The 25,171-nt window shown below is 53.3% G+C and overlaps 3 protein-coding genes and 1 long non-coding RNA gene across 7 annotated transcripts in view; 2 read left to right on the top strand and 2 right to left on the bottom strand.

Moving 5' to 3' along the window:
• Positions 1 to 159: 159 nt before the first annotated feature.
• Positions 160 to 4,868, bottom strand: HEPACAM (hepatic and glial cell adhesion molecule). Of its 2 annotated transcripts, XM_061368218.1 has the most exons (7): positions 4,262 to 4,863; positions 2,253 to 2,594; positions 1,492 to 1,773; positions 1,304 to 1,397; positions 783 to 856; positions 625 to 695; positions 160 to 546 (listed from the first exon to the last, which is right to left on the bottom strand). In XM_061368218.1, exons 1-7 carry the CDS (start codon positions 4,332 to 4,334, stop codon positions 259 to 261), a joined length of 1,224 nt encoding a protein of 407 aa, XP_061224202.1. In that variant the 5' UTR covers positions 4,335 to 4,863; the 3' UTR covers positions 160 to 258. The 2 variants fall into 2 exon arrangements, with proteins under 2 accessions (XP_061224202.1, XP_061224201.1); XM_061368217.1 differs by having other exon boundaries at positions 625 to 856; positions 4,262 to 4,868.
• Positions 4,869 to 5,261: 393 nt separating this feature from the next.
• CCDC15 (coiled-coil domain containing 15) lies at positions 5,262 to 19,450 on the top strand. The gene is made up of 11 exons (XM_061368406.1): positions 5,262 to 5,308; positions 5,547 to 5,689; positions 7,557 to 7,706; positions 8,666 to 8,848; positions 9,725 to 9,829; positions 13,062 to 13,217; positions 14,346 to 14,465; positions 16,053 to 16,156; positions 17,979 to 18,158; positions 18,231 to 18,379; positions 19,152 to 19,450. Exons 2-11 carry the CDS (start codon positions 5,567 to 5,569, stop codon positions 19,271 to 19,273), a joined length of 1,392 nt encoding a protein of 463 aa, XP_061224390.1. The 5' UTR covers positions 5,262 to 5,308; positions 5,547 to 5,566; the 3' UTR covers positions 19,274 to 19,450.
• On the bottom strand, positions 6,527 to 7,550 carry LOC133220381 (uncharacterized). Its single transcript, XR_009727704.1, has 2 exons — positions 6,786 to 7,550; positions 6,527 to 6,712 (listed from the first exon to the last, which is right to left on the bottom strand). It is a non-coding gene; the product is annotated as an uncharacterized LOC133220381 (long non-coding RNA).
• A 1,288-nt stretch (positions 19,451 to 20,738) lies between the features above and the next one.
• SLC37A2 (solute carrier family 37 member 2) overlaps positions 20,739 to 25,171 on the top strand; it is a 37,643-nt gene continuing 33,210 nt past the window's right edge. For all 3 annotated transcript variants that reach the window (XM_061368403.1, XM_061368400.1, XM_061368401.1), the window contains exons 1-11: positions 20,739 to 20,887; positions 21,864 to 21,945; positions 22,032 to 22,119; positions 22,406 to 22,484; positions 22,669 to 22,804; positions 23,204 to 23,280; positions 23,374 to 23,540; positions 24,133 to 24,170; positions 24,411 to 24,593; positions 24,730 to 24,820; positions 24,897 to 24,959. In XM_061368403.1, the coding sequence (XP_061224387.1) occupies positions 20,829 to 20,887; positions 21,864 to 21,945; positions 22,032 to 22,119; positions 22,406 to 22,484; positions 22,669 to 22,804; positions 23,204 to 23,280; positions 23,374 to 23,540; positions 24,133 to 24,170; positions 24,411 to 24,593; positions 24,730 to 24,820; positions 24,897 to 24,959 (1,063 nt within the window). In that variant the 5' untranslated portion in view covers positions 20,739 to 20,828. The remainder of the gene's footprint in view (positions 20,888 to 21,863; positions 21,946 to 22,031; positions 22,120 to 22,405; positions 22,485 to 22,668; positions 22,805 to 23,203; positions 23,281 to 23,373; positions 23,541 to 24,132; positions 24,171 to 24,410; positions 24,594 to 24,729; positions 24,821 to 24,896; positions 24,960 to 25,171) is intronic.

Below are 25,171 nucleotides of genomic sequence, written 5' to 3'. Positions count from 1 at the left end.
ACTGTGCTCCGTGCGTGCTCCATACATGCTCCCTTGCATGTTCTCTCCGTGCACAGCACACATGCTCCCTCCCGCACGCTCCCCACGCGTTCATCCCGGTGGGAAAGCCACGAAAGCGGCGCCCCAGGAAGAGAGGGGACGGAAGAGGGGAGCTCCGGGTGGGATCAATAGCAAATTAGTGACTTTACGCCGAGCCGGCCGGTGCCCGCTGTCCCCGCTCGCCCGGTGCCACCGCAGGCACACACGTGTCCCCCCTGCTCAGGCACTGATCTCCACGGCGTTGGCCTCCTCCTGCTCGCGGATGACGTGGACGCCAGCGGTGCGCAGGAGCCGTGGGGCACCGCGGGACCGTGCGGGTGACCCCGGTGGGGAGCGGTGCGGGCGCGTTGAGGCTGGGGAGCGCGCCGGGGAGCGATGGTAGCGCCGCGTCGAGCGACCCACGGGGCCTGGTGAGCGGCCGGCTGCTGGCACCGGGGAGCTGGGGTAACCCCCTTCTACCGTGCCGCGGGGCTCTGGTGCTGCGTCCTCCTCTGCCTCCGGAGAGTCCTGACAAGAGACAACGGTAGGCGAGCGTGTGAAGCGCGCCAAGCACGTGGTGCTACCAGCACGCCACCAGCCACTCACCTTGTCCTTGAGGATGTACAAGGCAACGGGGTTCTTGCGCTCGTGCTCAGCGCTCCGTGGGATGGTCTCAGCTGTTGGAGGGATGGTGTTGGTTATCACGGTGTTGGTTATCACGGTGTTGTGTTGGTTACCCAGTGTTGGGTACCACCGGCACTCACCCTCATGCTTCAGGCGCTCCTCGTCCTGCTCTGTGTATTCGGAAGCTGGTTGCGTCTCTGCTTGTCGCTTCTCCCTAGGGAAGGGGAAGGAATGGTCAGTGCTGGCACCACAATGGGGCTGCTGGGGAAGGGGCCAGTGGTGCCATGAGGGAGAGGTAGGATGGGACAAGTTGGGATGGGATGAAATAGGATTGCATGGGATGGGACTAACAGGATGAGACAAGAGCTGGCATAATGAGGTGGGATGGAATGGGACAGCAGAGGACAAATGGGTCAGTGCAGGGTGAGATGGGATGAGATGAGCCTAAATAGGATGTAGCAAGATGGAACAAGATGGGATGGGGTAGGTCAAGTCAAGATGGGGCATGATGGGATGGGATGTGATGGGATGACTTATGATGTCATATGTTGGGACAGGACAAGACGGGATGGGAAGAGATGAGACAGGGTGGGATGGGATAAGACAGGATGGGGCAGGAGAAGAGGACCCCCTTTTGGCTCCCATGTCCCCCCAGCCATACTTCTTGGAGGGTTTCCAGCAGGCGCAAACAGTCACCAGGGTGACGAGGAGGAAGATGCCGCCCGTGGAGAGGATGATGTAGAGGGAGCTCCGGCCTGGGGAGAGGAATGGGGGGGGAACAACCCCCCTGGATTTTAGCTTGGAGCATCTCCAAGAGATGTCTGTCCCCAGGGGGTGCAGGTGGCTTACGGTAGACAGTGATCTTCACGGGGATGCTGCGGCCGTGGCTGATGGGGTTCTCCACCAGGCAGCTGTAGATGTCATCATCGGCCATGAGGACACGGGTGATGGTGAGGATCTTCTGGTCAGGGGAGAGGAGCAGGCGGGAGTCGTTGCTCAGAGGCCGCCCATCCTTCAGCCAGGTGTAGGTGGGCTTCGTGCCGTTCTCGTGGGAGCAGTTGAGGGTGAAGAACTCACTGAGCTCCAGCACCGTTGAGGAGGCCACCAGTACTTGAGGCTTCGAGATGGGGACTGCAGGCGAGCAGTGGAACCATGGTGATGGGTCCAAACCCATCATGTCTCAGGTGATGCATGGGCACAGGGGATGGGAATGGGGACATCAAAATGCCACCGAGGATGTAGCTTGGCTACACAGTGTGGTTGCACCCCAAAATCCACCCCCCCAGTTGGAGATGTGGTGATTGAACCTCCTAGTTGGGTAAAGCCCTCCCCAAAAGTGCTTGGGGTGTGGGTGAGCAGGGAAACCTTGGTGACACCATGCCGACACCAAATCTCAAGAGACACATGGGACCATGGGATGGGGAGGAGGGCATCAAAACACCACGGTGGATGTAGCTTGGCTACACAGTGTGGTTGAACCCCAAAAGCCACCTCCCAGTTTCAGCTGGGGTGATTGAGCCTCCCAGCTGGAGAAAACCCTCCCCAAAAGCAGTCAGGGAAGACATCCCATAGGGAACCCAACCTCCACTGAACATCCTTCTTGCTCTTACTGTCCACAGTGAGGTTGATGGTCTTCTCGCCGGTGAAGGTGTCATCGGTGATGGACACCTCCACCTCGTAAGCCCCTTCATCGGACAGCTGCAAGGGGCTGATGAGGAGGGAGCCGTTCTCCAGCACCCGGATGCGATCCCGGTAGTCGGGCCGTAGGTTGCCGATGATCTCGGTGCCGATGGACTGGACGACGGTGACGGGTTTATCCCGCTTCAGCTGCCACTTGACCACGGGCTTGTCGGCGCTGGCGCTGGCGTAGCGCACCGACAGCAGCGCCGCTTTGCCCGCCGTGCCGCGCACCAGTGCCGTGGGACTGGTGATGTTCACCCCCGCCAGCAGACCTTGGATGTGGGGGGGGAGAGACAATGGGGTCCCCAGTCTGGGTCCTCTGAGCCCATAGGGAAATAGGGAATCCCATCCCAAAGATGCCCTCTAGGTGCATCAGCACGGGTGGGATGTTCAGCCAACACCTTGAGAAATGCAGGGTGGGTGCTAGAGACCTCCTGTGCTCAGGTTAATGGAATGCTTGGGAAATCATCCCCAAAACTGAAGGGGAGGGGGTGGAGGTGGGGAATTTTTATCCCATCCCTGCTCCATTGGATGCTCTGGTGCAGTCAAGTGCACCCAAAGATGCCAAACTGAATCATGGAGTTGGTTTTAAGGGAAAAAAGGTAGGGAAGAAGTGGGGAAACCTGATAATTTGGAGGATAACCCACAAAACAGCCTTTTCCCTAAAAATCCATCCCCCCAGTTCCCAGCCCAGGGGTCCCATCTGTGATTGTCATCCCCATGCTGTCATGCGACGGTGAACAAACTCCATATTGAAGAGGGAAGGAAGGAGAAGAATGGGAAAACCAGCTGGAAAGAGTGAAGCCGAAGCAAGAAAGGCTTTAAACAAGCCTGAAAAGTCATGGGATCTATTGGTATGCAACGTTCGTCCGTCCATTATTCCCAGCTCGGCCCCGAAAACATGCCCCAAACCGAAAAAATAGGGAACATCCATAAAGCAAACACAGGCCTGGGATGGGATGTAGCTTTTAATGCATCCTTGCACCCCCAAATTGCTGCTTTTTAACCATTTCTCTCCCTTTTTAAAGACAATTGCTATTTTTGCCCTGCTCCTGGTAATGATTTTGGGAGCTAACTAATAAATCAGGCAATATTCCCCTTTCCTATAGCATTCCTGGCTTAGGGATGGAGATCTCTCACCTTTTCTGGCTGAAAAACCCATCAAAACTCCTAATTTTCCCACTATTTTCCCAAATTAATCCCTATTTGTTGCAGAAAAAGCCAATTGTGGAGGGTCCTGATGGTTTTTTTGGGTGTCAATCCAAGCTGGCAAAATGCAAAAGTGGCTTTGGAAAACTCCCTTGGCTCATCCGCAGGGAAACGGGGCTTCTCCACGGCTGATTTGGGTCCAAACTACAGTAAAATGGTGCAGAATTGCTGTGCGTGATATTCTGCATTTCCAGATGTGAGATGGGGCAGTTTGGGACTCAGTGAACCCCAAAGATGGGGTTTTAGGGAATAAAAGATGGAGGTTTCAGTGGGGTGGGGAGCAGAGCTGGAAATGGGATGAGAAATGGGCTTTTTGGGAAATCTGAGGGATGGGTAAGAAAATAGAATTGGGAATGCTGAAAAAAAACAAGGGGAAAAGGGGGCTTGGGGGAAGATGAAAAACTGGGAAGAAGCTTGGGGAGGGTAGGGGTGGTGGAACCACCCCCCAGCAGGATCTGTTTGGCCCTGGAAAAGTGTTTTTCCCAGTTTTTATTCCTCCAAAAATTCCCCCTTCTTTTCCCCTTTTCCCAAGCAAAGGGAGTGCTCAACAGCTCATCAACCCCTCCCAACCGTCCCTTCATCGGGTACCACCACCCTCATCACCCCCCCGCCAGCATCCTCCATCCAGATACCCCCCAAACCCAAGAGAAAATGGGGAAAACCGTGTTAAAAAGGGTAAAAAACATGGGAAAACGGGGAAAACCTATGGGAAAACAGGAAAAACCCCTACCTGTGTGCAGAGCCAGGAGCAGCAAGCAGGGGGGACCGGGGTGGCCCCTCGGGGCGGCCGGCGCTCCCCACATTTCGCCCCCCGAATCCCTCCGCTTCCCAACTCCGGGCACGTCCCGCGGAGCTCCCGGCTTGGCGTTCCGCCCGGATAAATTCTTTTTTTTCCCTTCTTTTTTTGTTGTTGTTCTTGCCCTTCTCAATAGAGCCCTGTGTCCTGGTGGATTTCGCCTCCCCGGCGGCCTCGAGCTGACATTTATTTGGGGGCAAAACACTCAGATTCGCAGTTTTCCCCCCCTAGTTCCATGTTTTCCCACTTCCAGGAAGATTCTCAATGTCGGGGGCATCACCCCGTTGAGCCTGGTTAAGGCTTGCCATCTCTGCTGTGGATAATCCAGTGGGTTTAAAGTCTCTGAGCACTGGGGATTATATTTGGGGGATCATTCCACAAAGCTGGATGAGCACCCCTCTCCCAGTGGGGTTCCCCCTTCCCTATTTTCCTCTTCCCAGGCTTTAAAGTGAAGCTGTGGTTGCATCCAGGCTTCATTCCAGCTCCGGTGCCAATTAGTGCCGTTCCCCGGGCATCACTGAATAGGGCAGCCGGGATACAGGGCAGGATGCCCAGAGCCGCTTCCCACCCCCCCTGAGACCTGCCAAGCTCATCACCCCAGTGACGAGGGATCAGCCTCCATCCCCCCCGCCCCGAGGAGGATAAAGGGATATTTTGGAGGGGGTCCTGGGGATGCTCTGGTTGGGTTCGGGGATGCTCTGGGAGAGGTTCAGGGATGCTCGGGGGAAACTATAGGGATATTTTGGGAGGGTGAGGGGAATTCTAGGGAGGGTCAGGAATGCTCACGAGGTTGTTTTTGGGGGTGCTGTGATGGGGACAGCGGTCACACCACACACCCCCGCACTTCACCCCCCCGCATTATTTGTCCGATGCGGGACGCGAACCCGAGACCTCAGATCTTGTTGGGGCGGGGCTGTGGGCGGGGCCTGGGGGGCGGAAGTGGCGCCGGCATTCAAAGTGGCGGCTGGGGCGGAAGTGGCGGTTGGTAACGGGGAGGTACAAGGGGAATTTGGGGTGAAGGGAGCGGTATGGAGGGGTGCCCGGAGGCTGAGGAGGGGGGTTATGGGGTGCTGGGGGGGGTGGTAGTGGTGGGGAATGGGGGTGCACGGGTTGGGCTATGGGGGGGGGAGTGGTAGGGATGGGGAATGGGGGTGCAGGGGCTGTGCAAGGAGTGGGAGGCTCTGGGGGTGACACACTGATCCTATAGTCCCTTTCCCAGTCTCCAGACAGGATCCCAGGATGCCGCCATCCCCCTGGAAGGATCGGAGCTGCCGTGTGCTGGCCCAGAGGAATCCCCCCGTGGCCCCTGTGGGTGCCTGGGTGGAAAGTGCCCCGGTGGGCCCGGAGCAGAGCTTGGCCTTTGTGAGTGCTGCTGGGGGTCCTGTGGGTGCTCTCCCCCTTGCTTGTGCCACTAAACCCCGGGGGGGGGGCAATGGAGCTGCCCGTGAGCTTTTCCTCCCTCTGAAGGCAGCCAGGGCGCTGCTCCTAGGAGGAATTAATAGGTTTTAATGGCTTTCAGGAGGGTCAGAAGCCACCACGGTGTCCATGTGGCCTGGCGTCTCGTTCACACAAGCCCTCAGCATCTCCCTGAGCTGATTCCCCTCGAATGAACCGGGTTTTTCTTTAGTAACACTTTGGGTTTAGCCGTCAGTGAGGTGGGGATCCGGGCAGTGCTCTCATCAGCTGCTGTTGATGCCCTGATCATCCATACTGTGCTTTCTACACTGTTCGTTTTAGCTGGGGCTGTGGGTTTTCAACCTGTTACTAGAAGCTGCCTTCAGTGCTGGCAGCACAGCTAAAACTCAGGAGGTTTGTGCCCCCCCCATGAATCTTCCTCACTATTCCTGGCTGCTCCTTGATTCATCAGCGCCAGGTTTGGAATTCCATGCTTGTAGCTTTGCATTTGAGGTGCCTGTGCTGCTCCTGACCCCTCCCTGTATCAATTCTCTGCTTTCCTGTTTATCCATAAAGAATGTTGGTGAATGAGGTTTTATCCCATGTTGCTGGTTTAAAAGTAAAACGAAGTTGAGACTGGAGCCAGCCTCTGCTGTGCACTGTTACAAACACTCCAGAATGTCTTTAGTGATGCTGATCTCAGGGATTCCTGCTTTGAGGGTTATCATAAGAGGACTTAAAGCGCATTAAATCCAAGCTGATGAGTTCAGTCCCCTGTAATTAATGTCTAAACGTTCCACAAGCTACTGCCCTTCGGAGGTGATTTATTTCTACATTGTCATTTAAATCCTGAAAGGTTGAGATAATAAATGGAAATGAATCATCTCCATATTCCACACAACTTCCATCTCACACTAACGGGGGAGCCCAACTTTTCCTGCCTGCTTGGAGGGCTCTGGAACTCCAGGTCCTCCCCTGGTGTTGGGCTTTCTGTAAGGTGCAAGGCTTAGTGGAGCTTATTGGAGATACTTCTATAAGCCAGCAGATCGTATTAAAAACATACCTGTTCATGCTTCCTGCATCAGAACTGCTGCTGAGGTTGTCAAAAGGAAACAGAGCGAGATGGGGATAGGGTTTATGTAGTGGTTTCCCCACCAACAGCACAGGTTTCTCCCAGACTCAGTGCTCTCTTTAATTGTTCTGACCTTGCTGTGGTGCTGGTCACATTCCTGGCAGGCAGTGGGATGTGGGGACCATCCAACCCCAAGCTGATTTCAGATCCCCCCTTTTTCTCCATCACTTCAGACTCTGGTTTTCCTGCAGTGACAGTCAGAAGAGCGATGCCGGTTTTCCTTAAGCCATAGTGGTATCAGCAGAATTCCTTGGCATGGCTTCAAGTGAGAACCTGGGAAAATAACCCAACTGATTGATTTATTTCATTTAGGTCATTGCTTTTAATCTTTTACTTCAGAGCCTTTCCTCTGCAAGCTCCTTCCTTGACATGCTTCCAGCATTAATGGGATCAGAGGCTGGCCTGCTCCTTTTGGATCTGGGCTTTGAGTATCTGAGCATCCTTTCACTGGAGCTGGGAGCTGCTGGATGAGGCTGTCACCTTCTTTCTCTGTGTGTTGCAGTTGAAGCAGGAGGTGTGCACACTGCCCAGCTAGGTTCAATCCAAGCTCATCATAATCCAGTAGGTGTTCTCCAAGCTGTTGCACAGATTCTAAAGCAAAACATCAAAGTTTGCTCCGGGTGCTGCTTGTGGCTGCAGGTGCAGGAAGGGAAGATGGAATAGGAGCAAAAATCATGGGAAATCTGCTTTCACCTCTTACAGGCTTCAGCCTTCCAGGTGGAGGAGGAGCTGAAGCAGCAGCAGCAGCAGAAGGCAGCCAGGCTGAGGCGATTCCAGGGTGAGGTAAAGCAGAGGGTGAACCAGCAGGTCAGGATGAGAAGGAAGCTGCAGCTGCAGAGGTCCTGTGAAGCAGTAAGTAGATCTCCATCCCTGCCTTGCCAGGGGCCTTCAGGAAAAACTCTGAAATCAGAGGGAAAAACCCCCCATCAGACCTCAGGTCAATGTGCTCATAAGATAAATGAGAAACTGGTGGTCACAGCAGACCCCGTGGCCACAGGCAGTGTCCCCTTGAACAAGGTCAATGTGACACTGTCAGGCTCTGGTACTCAGGGAGCTTTAAGCCCTTTGCCTCCCTGCAGAAAGGTCACTGCTTTTCCTGGAAGCAGCAGAGTCCTGGTGTCCTGGGCATGCAGTTAAACTGTAGCCAGAACTGTGAAGGATGTGGATGTCTCCTGGTTGCACTTAAAGCAGCTTATTCCTGCTGTTCCCTTTTTCAAGGCAGACACTAGTTCACAAGCAGCACTTCCATGCTGTCTCCACATTCCAGTTTACCCCCATGGGCTTGTTTTAGATGATCCTTGTGAATATATTCAATCCTTTTTATTTTTAACTGCCAGGGAGTCTTGCCAGAAACTGACTGTGGAGCAAGAAGGGAATGCACTGGAACGTCAGCGGTTTGGGCTGTCACTGGGGTGTTTGGGCTTTTTCCATGGCTTGGGAGCATGGTTGGGCGAGGATGTGCTCACATCACTCCGCTTGCACTCCTCCAAACTAAAACCCTCCAGTGTGTGATGGCTCTTCGTGTCTATCCCAAGAAATGCCACCAAAGTGAGCCAGCAGCTCCCATGCAGCATATGTTAATCATGGAATAGTTTGGGTTGGAAGGAACCTAGAGCTCACCCAGTTCCAACCGCTGCCACATGCAGGGACACCTTCCACTAGAGCAGATTGCTCTACAGGCCCTTGTCCAAAGCCTCTTTTTGGCTTTCTTGTAGCTGTTGAGGAAGCTGCTCTAAGGTCTCCCTGGAGCCAGGACCTCACCACCCTCATGGTGGACGTTATGTCCCATTATCCATAACTGTGTCCTGCAGGCAGAGCGGGAGAGCTGTGTGGCTGTGCAGTACTCAGGCTCCACGCTGCCCTGGACCAGGATGAACACGTGCCTGTTTCGGAGCCATCCCACATCCACCATCGGCATTCCCAGTGCTCCTCGTGCCATCTCGGTGCCATGGCAAGGGGAGCAGGATGAGCCATTCCAGCAACACGCTGCTGAGGTGAGTGGTTCCTTTCCTGGGTTTTCCAGCCTTGCTTCCTCAGGCTGGATGCTAGTGATTTGAAAGGAGGGCAATGTTTCCTTTTCCAGCACATTCCTAATCCACTCTGTTGCCACAGGTTGCCCAGAGAGGTGGTGGAAGCACCATCCCTGGAGAAATCCAAGGTGGTGGATGTGGCTCTGGGCAGCCTGGCCTAGTTGAGGATGTCCCTTCTCATTGGAGGGGGTTGGAGTAGATGACTTTTGAAGGTTATTTCCAACCCAAACCATTCTATGATTCTATGGATACCGTTGATTTTCCCTCCCCATGCAGACTTATTGCTGTGTTGTGTCGCATAGGTGACACTAGGTGGTGCCACCTCATTGCATCTGATCTCCTGAGCACCAGGAATGTGGGATCTTGGAAAACCTGCCTTTGGGACTGTTTAAAGCTTTCTAATAGTGATGCTTATGCTGCATCTGGCATTTCATAAAGTTTGTTCACCGAGAAGCTGGAGTTGTTCCAGTTGAAGCACCACTTGGGGTGGAGAATCTCTTCTGGCTGGATACTGAGTGGGACAATTGGGAATCTGGGGCCTCTGGCATCACAGCAACACGGTCTGGGAGCAGATGATCTGTAACCAAGCCTTTTACCTTGCCTGGACTGGGATTTCAGTGCATTGGGACAGCTCTGGAAATCACCTCGGGTTGTGGGTTCCCTGATGCCTGTTTGTGAAGCTCATTGTGTGTTAAGCTTGTATCCCTTGCTAAAGCACTAAAGCACTCAGAGCAGGGCACATTGGGGGATCTCTTCATTGCAGCTGAACTCTTTGGTGCTGCCTGCACAGAAAGCAGTTGGTGACAACTTCTTGTCTCTTCACCTTCCCTCCTAACACAGCTGAGCAAAACCATGAAGCACGTTCGGCACAGGCTGGCGTCCTGCAGGACTGTGCCTCAAGGAGCAGCTCCCCCTGAACCCCCTGGTGGTGTCTGGAGGCAGGAGGTGAGTGAGAGATGCCTGGGGTGAGTAAGAGGAAGGAGCTTGCGAAGCCTTGGCTTTAATTAGCAAATGCAAGGCATAGCTCAGCGAGTTTCTTCAGCAGAAATCTAACAAACTGGGCTTTTGTGACCCACCTGATGCTTAGCGCACGGATTTCGGTGGCCTGAGGGCTGTGTCCCCACTGTTGCTGAGAAGGCAGCAGGATGATGTGGGTGAAAACGTCTCTGTTTGCAGAGATTTAAGAAGAGAAGCTAAAAAACAAGAATTCAAAGAAGACTTTTTAAAGGCTGAGATTGTGATCTGGGTGTCTGGGAGGAATGTGCTGATCAGCCCTCCCCTGAGGTGCCTTTATTCCTTCAGCAAACCTCAACAGCTCCTTCCCTTGCATCAATCCCTTGTTTCATGTGGGTGGCAAAGACTGGGAGGTTTTCCTCACCCAGGACTGGCTTCTGGTAGAGGATTGTTGGCAAGCATATCCTTTCCTCGAAGCAGTGCAGAGGAGCCACGTAAGGAGGTCAGTCCTGAGGACCTCACCTTTTATTCCATTGAATTTCATCCTGCTTTTGTCACTCCAGCTCTCAGGAGCAGCTTTATGTGCCAGCTATTGTCCTGCTTTCTGTGTCAAGACCTTTCTTAAGCTGATGTACTTTGTCCATCCTGCAGAACACCAGCAGTGACCCAACCTGGTATTTTGTCTCGCTGCCTCCTCCCAAGCCAGTTTCCTGCCTGTCTTGCAATTCTTCATTCCCATCTCTCTCTCGGGTTCATCAAAGGTGAAGTACATCTTGGCTGGCTGTTATCTTGAAAATACCTTTTATATAAGGGCTGGTCTGGCTCTTCTTTCTCTGTGTACTGTTGGATTTGTGTTCAAGGAAGTTAGCTTTGCCATCAGGAGTTACAGAAACAGCCTAGTTATGGGCTCGAAACCTTTGTTAGCTCTTTCTGACACTACAGGTACTTTCTCTTTGAGTCCTGAGTGCATTCAGCAAGGTGGAGTGATTCCTTTAGCAGCACTAAAGCCTCACATACATAATGCAGCTGCCCATGCAGGCCAGAGGGTTACAGAAGCAAGAGAGCAGAGAAGAAAAAGCTCTGCTACTAACCCGAGTCTTTGGAAGGTTCTCGATGAGGGACAGCAGCTTGTTCCCTTCCCTTCACGTGCAAAAAGCAGCCCTGCACTTAACCACCCTGTAACTGCTGCTGGAGTGCACTGCCTTGCCCTTTGCTTTTGTCCTCCTTGGATTTCCTGGTGCTGTATTTCCTTCGTTTGAGCCCAAGCATGTTTAGCATGGCTTGGTGGGGTCAGTAAATGGAGTCAAGATGCCAGGCCAATAATGAAGTATCAAGCTGAGCCCACCTTGTTCTTACTCTGTTTTTGTGCAGTGAACTCCTGCACCTGAATCAGGGGTGTGTTTTTAATCAGTATTGCCCCTTCCATAGAAGAGTGTTATCTAATGGGTATCTCCTCACACAAGTCTAAATTAGGCTGTGCCAAAAGCTGAGTTAAAACCAGGCTGCCTCCTGCTGCACCTTGCCTGAGGCCTTTCTCTTCTGTTGCAGGAGAAAGTCAAACCAGCTAGACGTGACTTGCTCTTGACAGATTTATGCTGGTTGCTATGGATGTTGTTTTCTAGCAGCTTACAGGCTGTTTGCAAAGTGATTTCCTCTTGTTTTTCCATTAGACAGGTTAAAATCTTCTCTTTAACATCTCCTTTCCCCCTCCTTTATTTAAAGGTAGACTCTTACTGCGCCCTTTTCTGATAACCTGGTCCTCCACAGATTTTGGGCTGGTGGAAGCTGTTGGCAGCTTGTCTGCCTTTCTTGGCAGTAGCCTAGGGCAGCTTCTGCCTGCTTCAAACCTCAGCAGTCTGAGTTTCTTCACAGTAATAGTCCAAGCTTTTTCTTGCTGCTGCCCGTATCCCAGAGCAAGCCTTGGGCTGAGCACTGGTGCCCAGAAGCATAAACCACTGTTGGTGGTGGTGTCCTCTGATAACTGTCCTTCTTGAGCAGCCTGTCCTGTAGTTTCTCTTCCTGAAGCCTGACTTGTTACCTTCATCCCTCCTGTTTCACTTGGAACTGTGGCCTTTCTGGCACTTCTTTTGGTTTTCTGTCCCCATGTGCTTGTGTTGTCTCCTGTGTGATCCCTTCTCTGACCCGTGCTCCACTTCCTCCCTGCTCACATGGATCATGGGCACAGAAAGAACTTGGGGCTTTGCCAGGGTTGTCCACACTGTGCTGTTTGCCTTCCCAGGTACGTTGCATTTGCTCACTTTAAAGGGAATGCTACTTCTCCTTCACTCCTGTTTTCTGCATTTTCCTTCTTTTTCCCTTCTTCCCTCTGAAGAATTGTGTTCCCCATAATGAGTAACCCACATTCACAAAATCATTACTCTTCCTGTCTCCAAGAGATGTTTTTCTTAGGTCAAAAACATCCAAAGGATTTCTTCCCTGCTTTCCCAAGCAGATACCTAGATGGTAATCACAGGGAAATGACCTGTCCAGGGAGGGTTTCAGATGATCCTGTTCACCAAGCCTTTGCTTTTAGGTTTTGATAGATGGTTGTAGGTCTCCAGTGTGATAGCACCCAAATTCTTTTTCACCACTGATCATTCCCTAAAGTTGGTGGTTTTGCCACAGTTTCCTTCTACCTTTGGAGCTTCAGAGCATCCTTAGAAAACAATAATGTTCCTCTCCATTCCCTTGTCCTAACCAAAGCAGCTCTTCTATGTTGTGTTTCTGTCGCAACTGCTGAAGGGACAGCAAAGCAGGGGAAGAAAAACCGCATTCCTGGCTCCAGGCTTGCTTCTGGCATTTGGATTTCTTAGTTTGTAGGAAACAATCTGCTGCCTCTCAAAATATTGCTGATTGTCACCAGGGAGCCAGCCCACTTACCATCTGAAGGAGTGTGCTGAGTGTCACTCCAGAGATCCCACCATCCACCAGCGCCTTGTGGTTGCAGAACAGTGCCTGGAGAGGTCTTTCCCTTGTCTCTCCTTCACCCCACACGTCTGTCCCCCTGGTTCTGCAGTTGGTAGGAGTGTTGGCACCTGCCAAATTCAGATCTTCTGCCTCTCGTGCCCTGTGGGGATGCTGGAGCATGTTGGGCCAGATCTCAACTGACTCTACAGAACAAGCACCCTCAGGTTAGAGCTGCTCCTTATCCAAGGGTGTTGAATTGGCCCTCTGCACCACAGCAGCCACATTTTAATTCCATGTTTACACCCTTCTTCTCCAGAAACCAGACTCCTGCAAGGTGCCTGCAGAAGATGAGAGTGAGGAGCTGCTGCTGGCAGGACAACATGATCTTCCAGCTGAACTGCAAGGCCAGGAGACAGCCCCTCCTCAGGCTGAGCAAGATGACAACTTCTACATCAAAATTGAGTTCAACAAGGTGAGACTCACACAGGGCTGGGCCAGTTGGTCTGAAGGACTGGAAGGGAAGGAGCTGTCAGGGACAATTCCTCTGCCTCGAGCTGGTGAGACACCTCCCTTAGAGGTGGTGTGAATGTGTCTGCCTAGGAGGACTGAAGTAATCATAGAGTCAACAAGGGTGGAAAAGACCTTTAAGATCATCGAGTCCAACTGTTCCCCAGCACTGCCAAGGCCACCACTAACCCATGTCCCTGAGTGCCACATCTACACTGTATGTGAACACTGCCAGGGACAGTGACTCCAGCACTGCCCTGGGCAGCCTGTTCCAATGCCTGAGCACCCTTTGGGGAAGAAATTGTTCTTCATCTCCAGTCTAAACCTGCCCTGGGGCAGCTTGAGGCTGTTTCATTTTGTCCCATCCCTTGTTCCTTGGGAGCAGAGCCCAGCCCCCTCCTGGCTCCATCCTTCTGTCAGGCAGTTGTAGGGAGAGATAAGGTCCCCCTGAGCCTTTTGTTTTCCAGACTAAGCCCCTGTCAGGTCCCTGAGCCATTCCCCATCACACTTGTGCTCCAGGCCCTGCACCAGCTCTGTTGTCCTTCTCTGGATCATCTTTTGTTTTCAGGCCAACTTCCCTTAAGTATCTGAGCGTGGGAGTGTTTGACTTTGATTACCTGGAGTAGTTAACAAACACTAGGTGGTGATTAGTCCAACTAGGAGCAGAAATACTGGCTTGACAAATCTTGAGTAGAGGTGGAGGTTCATGCTGAGGTTTTGGCTGTTGAATTCCCCTGGCACTTTTGGTATTTTTATTATCACTCTTTATGTTACTGTTTTTCTTGCACTTCACATAGTTCATAATGAAGTTTGGGATGAGGAGGTGTGAATCCATGTTTAGGCTACACCAGGAACCTCCTCCAGGGATATCTTCAGAGGTGTTTAGACAAAACTTTGGTGCTCTTTGCGTGGAGATGTCACATGTGTATTCTGTCTGTAGCCACCCAAAAAAGGCACAGCTCCTGGGTGGGTTACCCCACTGAGGACTGTAGGAACCACGTGTAGATGACTCACTTCCAGTGAGAAGTGTACTGCTGAGGGAAGAAACTTGACTGTAGAAATGCTGATGCTGCTCTCTTACGTCATCTTCCAGTTCTGTGGTGGACCAGTGAAGGAGTCGAGCTTGCCTGAGCCATCCCAGGGGTTTCACACTGATCACCGTGTTCCCCTCGTCCTCTGGCCTGGGGCAGACCAAGAGGAAACCAAGAAGCAGGTTTGTCCACTGGAGCCAAGTCCTCATTACTTCATTTCAGGACTCACAGGTGTTGAGCCCAGGGGATGCTGTCAGCTCAAGAGCAGCCTCAATGTCTGGAGCATCTTCCTGGGTTTAAGTTTGTCTGTGTTGATGGTGTCTCAGGTCTTGGGCAAACCTACCAGGTTCTTTTTAAGGCCCATCATGACCACAAGTGCAACTGTTACATCCTCCTGCAAAATCTGGGGTCTGAATGACACTGAAGGGCTGGAGGAGAAACTTTGCCTGGCAAAACAAAGGTGTTCCTTTCTGTGGCTGCAGGAGTGGAGAGAAGCTGCCAAAAATGCCCAGAAAAAGAGAAAGCAAACCCCACTTTATCTTGGTTGGGAATACTGCTGGGAATATGAAGCTTTCTCCCATCTCAGCTCCTAACAGGCCTGATGCTTGGTGCCTGCATGTGACCAGCATGGCTCATGCTCATCCAGGCGATGCAGAGGGATTATGTTTATCTTGGATGCCTAAAGGAAGTGATTGTCTTTTCCTGCTTCCCTCTTGACATGAGGAGGAGCACTCCCCTCTTCTTCTGTGGGCTTTCTTGCAGCTTTATAGCACAAAACTCAAAAGGGCTTTGGACAAATTGCGTTTTGGTTCTGTTCTTTATGTGCGTTCTCCAACAAGCTGACCCAAAACCTGCCTTCTAGATGGTGGTTGCAGCTGGGGCTCCTCAAGCTGCTCCTTCCCCCACCAGTTCCCTCTGCCCTTTGCTTTTTATCTCTCTGGCTCTGATCCACCCTGAGATAACTGGTTTTGCAGCACTCTCTCTTGTGTGGGTTATTTCCATCCAGCTTTCTTCACTTGCAGCCTGGTGATCTCTCCTGCTCCTTTATCTCCAGCTGTCTGGGGCTCTCACTGCTGAGAGAGACAAACCCAGCCCCAAACTTTTGGTGTTGATGAGGAAATCTTAGACTTTGTGGCATCATGGAGCTCAGACTAGCTGTATACTGACTGCAGGTGGGAGGCTTTGGTGTGATCTTTAGGCAGGAGTTACACCGAAGCCCAGACATTGAACCTCTTCTTGTGCTCAGTATGGGAGTTGTTTCCTGTAGGGCATTGGATTTGTCTCAGCAGTGACTTTGCCACCTCTGTGGTTCTCCTGCAGGCAGTGAGTCCAGCTTGGTGCTCTGTGTCCCTGTTTATTTGGAGAAAAAGGCTTCCAGTGAACCACAGAGAACCAGCGGTCCCCAGTGGACCAAAACTCTTGGACTGTAGCTTGTAGTGCTCTGGTGAAGTGGGTTGAAATGGGAACCAGGTGTTTTACCTGCAGGAATATGGGAATTCAGGACATGGTCAGGTTGCAGAGCTTGCATCCAAAGGGAGGTTTAGCTGAGGGATGCTGGTACAAAGCTCTCTAATGCTCCAAGATGTCTTGGTCCTCCTCTCCCACCATCTGTCCAGCTTCTAAGTCCTGGGGCATGTCCACCAGGCCGTGTTTGAGGCTCTCCTGGGGAAGGAGCAAGGTTTCTGTCTGCTCAGAACCAAACTGAGAGCTGGTATCACTTGGTATCAACCCCAGATGTCCTCCTCAAAGGTGCCTGTTCTTCCCTGCAGCGGCAGGACGAGTACCTGCGGTACAGGCGCCTCTTCATGAACATTGAGCGTGAGCAAGTGAAGGAACAGCAGAGGCAGAAAGACAGGCAGAAGAGAATCACCAGGTGAGTACATGCAGATGAGCTCCAGCCCTTTGGTATTCCTTACTTCAACCCAGGGCCCTTCCTAAAGCTGGAAAGGTCTCCTGTGCTTGTCTGGCTTATCCCTGGGGTAGGATTCACTTGACCAACCCCTCCAAGAGATACCTTTGGGCCTCTCTTGTGCTGAGTGTCAGTCCTTCAGAAATCCTCAGCACTTCTCTATCCACTTTCTGAGTCCCAGTGCAGGAGTAGGGAGCCGAAACATCAGGCTGGGAGTGTTGCAGCTCACCAAACCCTGGCTCCTTGGAACAGATCCCAAAAGCCTGTGCTGCAGTCCAGGTTTAGAACTTTGGGGTGAGGTCACATTGTTAAACTGATCTTATCTATGTGGGTTTTAATATCAGATCCTTCACCCTCACAGCTATAAATGTGTATAGTGTAATAAAAGGATTTACTAGCACTTGTTGCAGAGTTGAAAGCTTGATGTGAAAGTCTCAGCACTTGGTTTGGTGGTTTAATCATCTTCTCCCTTACCAGGGGTTTGTTAAGGAGGAGCTCTGCAAACTCAGAACAGGAATAAGACTTGGAATGTTTTCCCTCTGTTTGCTCTAAACCAAACTGATGTAGGTCTGACTGTGTCTATCCCCAGCTCTTCAGTGGGCAGGTTTTGTGGGACCACTGAGGGCAGGATTGCCATGGTCACTTTGCACAGAGGAGTTACCAGGCTGAAGAATACAGCTCCTCCAGCCGCATTCCTGACATGTAACTTGGAGATTCAGAGGCCTTTTCCTGCCCTGGGAGCGCTGGTGAGACACCAGGGACTTCCTAGTCAGGGTGATAGCCTTTTATGTTCTATCTCTTCCCCAGTTGCAGGGGAGCTGCAGGCTGCAGAGGTGGCTTTGTACTTAGTGTAAAGCCTTAAGTTGGCCTTGGCCTTCATTTCTGTAGCAGCAGATTTATGGTGCTGTGGCTCAGGCTCTTAACATAAAAGACATTTTTAAGTTTAGAACTTGTCTGGAGCAGTTTGGCTTTGGTGTTTTCCTTCTGGATGGAAGGATTTGACCTCCCCATTGCAGCAACATCCAAAGTGTCTCATTTGATCACGGTTTTGGCTCCTACCCAGCCTGGATCTTTTATTTTTAAGTCCTTTTGGCAGGGATCAGCCCATGGCATGTTACTGCATTTGCAGGAATGAAATGGCAGATGCTTCAGTTTAAATTCTTTGTGCTTCATAATTGACACTTATCAAGGGAAAGTGTTGTGCTCGGTTTGTGACTTCCACAACCCAAACTCCACTGGAAGGGCTGTGTAGGTGCAAGGGAGACAGAAACAGAGATTTGGTTAAAAATGCCTGTTTTGGAATAGATGTGGGATCCTTGGGGTACCTCTGGTGTACCCAGTGCTCTTCTGCAGCCCTGGAAGGTGCAAGGACAGGTTGTGATAGGACCCAAGCTGTCCATGATCCAAGTCAGAAGTGGGGAAGTGGAGCTGTTGGTCCTTTCTGGTGGCTGTTAGAGCCCAGGCACTGCTCTTGGTTTCAAGAGGATGGAAGAGCAGCTCTTTTGGGGAACTGGAGGTGGCACTTCCAACAGGAGCACATGGGAACAGGATGCAGGAGGGAGCTGGAAGGAGAAGTCCATGTTGGGGAGAAAACCAGTGAGCAGGAGAGCATTCCCAGGCTGATGTTTCTGTGGTGGGGACGAAAGGAGACCCACGTGCAGTCCTGTGTCCAGCTCTGGGGCAGCAACACAAGAGGGACATGGAGCTGCCCAGAGAACAACTGGCAGGGAATGGAGGCTGGATGGGAAAGCTCCTTGTCTAAGCATGTGTGTGCTTAATCCTGCAGGATTAAGAGCAAGAAGGAGAACCAGCGGCGGGCAGCAGAGCAGAGGATGCAGGAGGTGGCTGAGCAGCAGGAGCCCTCCTCAGGTGCAGCAGCCTCTCAGAGCCTGGCCCAGCATGAACTGGAGGAGAGGAGAGTGAGGAAGGTGAAGGAGAAACAGCAGCGAGATAAGGAGTCATTGAGGTATGGCCAGGTCCCCGCTCCCTGCAGTGAGCCAGGTGCTACTTCCATATGTGAATGTTTCACCCCTTGCAGGTACATGGAAGCTCTCAGAGCCCAGATGAGGGAAAAAATCAAACTCTCCAACATTGACCTGCCCCCACTGTGCTCCTGTGGGTCTGATTTCTGGGATTCCCACCCGGATACCTGTGCCAACAACTGTGTCTTCTACAGAAACCACAAAGGTAGGAGCTCTTGCCTCTGGAGGGAAGAGCTTAGACCTGGATCCCTTATTATACAGGGAAAAATCAGACCCTGTTAGATGCTTCCATGGTCTTGGGCCAATGGGTAGAGATGCTCCTACAAGTGTAGTCTGGAAGGTGCAAGGCAGGTGCACCCTTGACATTCAGGGGTGTTGGTGGCACCCTCAGCCTCTGTCATGTGTTGCTGCTGTAATTGATCCACGTGTTGATAGAGGGGGAGCCATATGGAAAACACTGGAAAACAGGATTGTTGGGTGCACAGGAAAACTCTTTGGCTTAAACCTCTGCTGGGAGGATGCCCAAAGGTGGTGGAAATTGTCTTTGTTCAGCAGTAGTGCTTGGAGAAACACCTGCAGAACAACTGGGAGTTGTTTTATAGTGGGGGTAATAGAAAAATTGGGACTTTGTATAAATTCTTTGGCTTTCATAGAATCATGGAATGGTTTGGGTTGAAGGGACCTTAAAGTTCATCCAGTTCCAACCCCCTGCCACCAGTAGGGACACCTTCCACTAGAGCAGGTGGGATTTCATCAGAGCAGAGCAGAGGTGCAGAATTCCCTCCCTTGACCTGCTGCTCACACTTTCATAGTGCTCCCTACTTGGGAACATCCAAGCAAGCCTGTGTCCATGGAATTACCTTAACACCAGTTCTTCTCTCTGAGGTTTGCAGTAAAGGGCTGAAGCTGAGCCCAGTTTTGGGCCATGAGAGGTGCTCCCATCTCCTAACGCTGGTTCTGTGCCTCTTCCCTTTCAGCCTACACCCGTGCTCTGCGATCCCTCATCTCATCCTGTGACCCCCTGGATGGGAGCTCCTCGACCACGCTCCCGCTCCGAGGTCTGGCCACGCTCTGCACTCGCTCAAGGAGGCGTCTGTGATGGGAGAGCTCCGTGTGCGTGTCCCTCCATGGATACAGCCCCGTGTGTGTCCTCATCCAAGTATCTCTGTGACTGTTAGAAGCAGGGAGCAGGGCTGTGCCCTCTCCTGCATCCTCCTGCCTGTCCTTCTGCCCTGCACCTTCTCACTTGTGGTGAGGTTTTTGGCTCCATGCATGTGGGAAGGAGCCCGGTTTAGGGGCTGGCACTGGAATTGTAGCTCGGGAATAAACTGGTTTTAAGAGTTTGTCTCCTTTGGACTGTGAAATAAGGAGAAAGGAGACACCTGGGATCAGTATCTGTTGGGGTTGTTCCTTCCCATTCCATTCCCCTGTGGCCTCATGCTCCAGAGTTAGGCATTTATTGTTCCTTTCCTTTTTTCCACCTGAGGACCTCATCCACTAGCTTCTATTTTACTCCAGAAAGGACCTTTTTCCTATGAACAATCTGTAACTTCTAGGTGAGTACTCTTTGCCAGGACCAAGATCCTTTTGGACCAGAAATGTCACCATGTTGAGTAACATGTTCTTGGTTGCACCATAACCCATCATTAATACCTCTGCTTGCTGCCACCTCTCCAATATTAACCACGGCAGGAAGGACAGGCAGCTGAGCGTGTCACGGGCTTCCTTCTCCCCATTCATCCCTCTGGGATCCCACTCCTGAAGGATCAGGAGGCACCGGGCCAGCGGATGCTCCTGTTCCCCCCTGGACAATCATTCACGACTCTTCCACGGTGGCTGATGCTGTTTATTAACTGCCTTTTGCGTCAGGAGAAGACCTCATGGAGCTAATGGAGGGTGCTGAGGGGCCTGGGCAGGATCTGGCCCGGGAGGTTTCCATGTGTGCTAGGATCAGGGAAGTGAAAGGCTGAAGTTGCAGCCGTGGGTTTTAACTGATTTCAGGGCAGGGCCTTGTGCCGGGGCAGCCCAAGGACAAGTGTTGCCTTGGCAGGGCCCCAGGCGCTTGCTCACACCCTGGGCACCCCTGTTCCCACCACTCCAGAGGGGCTCCCAAAGGGAGTTTGGCTGGTTTAGTGCTTAGCTCAGAGGAATGATTGCTGAGTAAAGCCCTTGCTGCTCCTCAGCCTCACAATCAGCCCCATGCTTGGCTCCATTCTCATGGATCCATTGGTGGAGGGGGGATTTCTCCTGGTGTGAAACCCAAGGGAAGGGAGAGCAGGACCCCTAAATCCCTGCAGTTAAGTCCCAAAGCAAGGCTGGACAGGCTTAGCTGAAACCGGGGCACAGAAGGTGATGGGGCAGTGAGCGGAAAGGTTAAACCCGGCCTTTTCCATTGGCAGAAACAGCATCCAGAGGGAATCCGGCGCCCTGGGGAGGGGACCGGCCGCGGCACTCGGGGTCCTCCCGCCCCGCTCCCGGGTTTCGCCGTTCCCATCTTGGAGCCGGGTTTTCTCCTCGGCGGCAGAGGGGGGGAAACTGCGGCGAGGCCGGGGCTGGAGGCGAGGCCGGGGCGGGCCCGGGGCCGGGGCGGGGAGCGACGGCCCCGCCGGGCGGTGAAAAGCAGCCGCGGGGGCACCGGCCGCTCCGCTGCCGCCATGAGGGCAGCGCTGGCCCCCGGCATCCGCCTGCTGCGAGCCCTGCCCCGGGACAGCCGGTGAGAGCCGCGCGGGGACGGGAGCGGGAGCGGGAGCGGGATGGGGACCAGCCCTGCATCCCGGGTACTGCCCTGGGGAGCGGGACCGGGGTGGGGAGCAGCCCTGGACCGGGGAGCACGCTCCTGGAGACTGAAACAGGCTCTGGACAGGCACCGGTATGAGGATAGGGACCGGCTCAGGAGCCGGGGCATTGGTACCAGGGTGGGAACCAGCCCTGGACCCCGCATCACTCCTCCGGGGACAGGCACCAGATCGGGACCTGGGGTCACTGGGAGACGGACAGGCATCGGGATAGCGACGAGCCCTGGATCCCCAGTCACTTTCTTGGGGACTGATCCTGCACGGGGATCACTGTCCTGGGGAGAGGCACCGGGACTGGGACCGGAACCGGGACAAGAGCCAGCCCTGAACCCCGGGTCACTCCTCTGGGAACTGGCCCCGGGGTGGGCACAGATACCGGGACAGGGACTGGACCGGGATAGTGACTAAGCAGGACTGGAACCAGCCCTGGTCTCTGGATCACTCTCCTGGGAGCCAGGAGTGGTCGTGGACAGGGAAACTGGCCCTGGGATAGGGACCGGAACCGGGACAGGGACTGGCCCTAGGCTCTTTTGTGAAGTGAAACTGCACAGAGGCACAGGATGGGCTAAAACCACAAAGAAAAGGCTTTTGGTTGATTTTGATCTCAACTTGGAGCAATCCCGTGACTTGTGGGTGCTGCAGCTGCCCCTGACCTCCTGCCTCCTCTGCTCTACCCTGAGTGCAGGATGAAGCCCCTTGGTGATGCTCATCTCACTCCAAAGCGTGTTGGATCCTATCTGGGATTCTCCAGGCTTTATTCACCAGCTTTGCTGGGAGCAGCAGCCCCATCCTCAAGCCCCACTTTCCCTCTAATTTCCCTCGTTTTCCTGCATTTAATTCAAACATCCCTGTCTCTATCCCTGTGTCCACCTCTCTGCTTGCTCTGTCCCATAGGTACCGTGGCCTGACACTGGTGCTGACCTTCCTCTGCTACACCAGCTACCACCTCTCCAGAAAGCCCATCAGCATCGTCAAGGTTGGCTCCAACCTCACCCCAGCTGTAGGGAGAAGGGGTGTGGGTGTCCCCAAGCATCCCAAGTTCCACTTTTTCTCTCCCCACAGAGCCAGCTGCATCCCAATTGCTCTGCTTTGGACCCAAACCCCCACAACAACTCCAACAGCAGCACGTGGTGCAGTTGGGCACCCTTTGGTAAGGCTGAGGCCCCCCCAGTCACCCCCAAATCTACCCCATGGCAGCCAGAATGGGGTCCCCCATGCCCTAAGCTGGGTGGTGGCTGGAGGCTCAGGCCCCTCCTTAGGCACCAGGAGGGAATGAAGCAGCCAGTGGCAGAAACAGGGCTGGAAAGGGACCTGGTCATGCTCCAAAAACCCCCTGGGAGGAGGGTCTTTGGAATGGGGATGCGAATGAGCCAGTGACCATGGGAAGGGCAAACCCCAGGGATGACGTTGATGTGGCCCTAATGTTTCTATTCCAGATGGGGACAACTACAAGGAGCTTTTTGGGGCACTGGATAATGCCTTCCTGGTGGCCTACGCCATCGGGATGTTTATCAGGTACCCAGGTCCTTTGCACCCTTTTCCTTCCACATACCAGTCTGCCAGGAAACTGGTTTCTCTTGGGATGGGGAAAGCATCACCCAGCAGGGTGCTGGGGTCTGCTTGGGATTCAGGCACTGGCCCGGTGTGATAACGCATCACCTGTGACACCTCCTGTCCATGCTTTTCCCTGTCTCCACAGTGGGATTTTTGGGGAGCGCCTCCCCCTGCGCTACTACCTGTCAGGGGGGATGGTGCTGAGCGGGCTCTTCACCGCACTCTTCGGCCTCGGGTACTTCTGGGACATCCACGTCCTCTGGTACTTCATCATCATGCAGGTACATCCGCACTGAAGGACCTGGATTTTACCACCACGGCCTCATCCTGCCTTTTCTGTGGCTTTTGGGCATCAGGGTGCCCCAGTTTCCAATAGGGAATGCTGGGCATTTCCACTCCCATCAAACCTGGTCACACACGGCGTGGGAGCCGAAACCACTGGGTGTGCCAGTCCCACTGAGCAGGGCGGGCGCCCAGTTTGGCAACACCAGCCGCTCCCAACAGAGCCACAGGAGCGATGCAGATGGCTCCAGGATTGCTCCAGTGGGAAGAGAACCCCTAAACCAAGTGTTTCCTCGACAGCTTTGGGTTGGGGGTGGCTGTTTTTGAGCCCAGATTGGGATCCATGGATCAAGTCGGGTGTCCGACAGTGCTGTGTGATGCTGCCTCTCTTTTCCCAGGTCTGCAATGGGCTGGTGCAGACGACAGGCTGGCCTTCTGTCGTGGCATGTGTTGGGAATTGGTTTGGGAAGGGAAAGTGAGTGTTTATCCAGTGTGTCCCACCCCAGTCCTGGTCCCTGTTGGCCTCAGCAGCTGTCCCAGTGATCCCAACCCAGCTCTGTTCCCACAGGAGAGGTTTGATCATGGGCATCTGGAACTCGCACACCTCCGTCGGGAACATCTTGGGCTCTCTCATCGCTGGTGTCTGGGTTTCCTCCGCCTGGGGCTTATCCTTCATTGTGCCCGGCATCATCATCGCTGCCATGGGCATCATCTGCTTCTTCTTCCTTGTGGAGTGTGAGTGGCCTGATTCAGGGCGCAGCAGAGGACCGGTGTAACACCAAAACCAGCAGGACCACAGTGATTCACCTTCATAGAATCATATTATAGCATGGTTTGTGTTGGAAGGGACCCTAAAGCTCATCCAGCTCCACCCCCCTGCCACGGGCAGGGACACCTTCCACTAGAGCAGCTTGCTCCAAGCCTCTGTGTCCAACTTGGCCTTGAACACTGCCAGGGATGGGGCATTTACCACTTCTTTGGGTAACCTGTTCCAGTGCCTCACCACCCTTAACCACCACCTCACCACCACCCTGCCCATCTCCAAGTGTCTTTTGGCAACCCCAAATCCTTATTTCCAGCCTGTGGCAAGTAGGGTTGTGGACCTGACCACCACGGGGATGCTCAGCATGCTTTGGGATAATCCAGGCAGGCTCAGCCCCTGTGCTGGTCACTCCTCTCAGCCTTTCTATAGAACATTTGGGAAGCACTTTGGATTTCACCAGGGTTTTTGCTGCTGGGTGATGCAGCTCAGCCCTGGAGCTCCATGTTTCTCCCTGCAGCTCAGGGGCTGGTCCAGGCTCACATGGGATCTCCTTTCTCCCTGCAGATCCCGAGGACGTCGGCTGCAGTCCACCTCTGCATCACGTGAGTTGAACTGATTCCCAAGGGGCTTGTCCTGGGCTGGGTGGTCGCTTAGTTTATGGTGAATCCTAGCCAGGAATCAGGTCATAACTCCAGAAATTAGAGCAATGTTTGGTTATCACGGAGGATGCTCGCTGCTATTCCAGTGTGAGCATCCTCTGGGTCGCATCCTGGCAACGAATCTGATGTTTCAGCCCCTTCCAGCAATGAGAGCCACATCTCTTCCTAATGACTTGCTTCTAGATGGCCTCTGATGAGGAGGATGCTGGAGGAGTGACCACCAACGGGAAGGATCCTGAAGCGGTCACCTCCAATGAGGGGCCACTGAGCACCTCAGGCCAGAGCAGCACAGATCACCCTGACAGCCCTAAGGAGGCAGCTGAGGAGCCCGAAGCCATCAGCTTCCTTGGGGCGCTCCGGATACCTGTGAGCTGTGGGATACCCCTTAGATCCTGATGGGGATGGAGGCAAAGCCAGGGTGGGAAATCAGGGGGAAACCTGATTCCATTGGGAGGATGCTGGGAGAAGGAGGCTCTTCTGATGTCTTCTGCTCTCCTCCCAGGGTGTGGTGGAGTTCTCCCTTTGCCTGCTCTTTGCCAAGCTGGTGAGCTACACCTTCCTCTACTGGCTGCCCCTCTATATTGTGAACGTTGGTGAGTTTTGGGGGGGGTGACTTGGGACTGAGCCTGCAAATGGAGCATCTCCTCATCCCTCTCCTATTCCTTGCAGCTCATTTCGGTGCCAAGGAAGCTGGGGACCTGTCAACCCTCTTTGATGTCGGGGGCATTTTAGGTTTGTCACGTACCTGGGTGGAGGGGGTGAATCAGGGATGATTTGGGGACAACCATGGTCTTGACTGGAAGCCCCCTCCACAGGTAACACCATCCCTGGAGGACTACAGTAAGGTTTATTCAGCATTCATAGCAGCCAGCAGGCACCAAACACCCCGTGCTTTTATTTTGCCATCCAGGTGCCCATCACATCTTTCCTTGGGTCTTGCTTGC

Source organism: Neopsephotus bourkii, unplaced genomic scaffold (genome assembly GCF_033783945.1).
Source record: "Neopsephotus bourkii isolate Nb327-2 ecotype Australia unplaced genomic scaffold, CSIRO-AGI_Nbou_v1 NB_1433, whole genome shotgun sequence".
NCBI classification, from domain to species: Eukaryota; Metazoa; Chordata; class Aves; order Psittaciformes; family Psittacidae; genus Neopsephotus; species Neopsephotus bourkii.
This window is presented reverse-complemented; position numbering and strand designations above follow the sequence as displayed.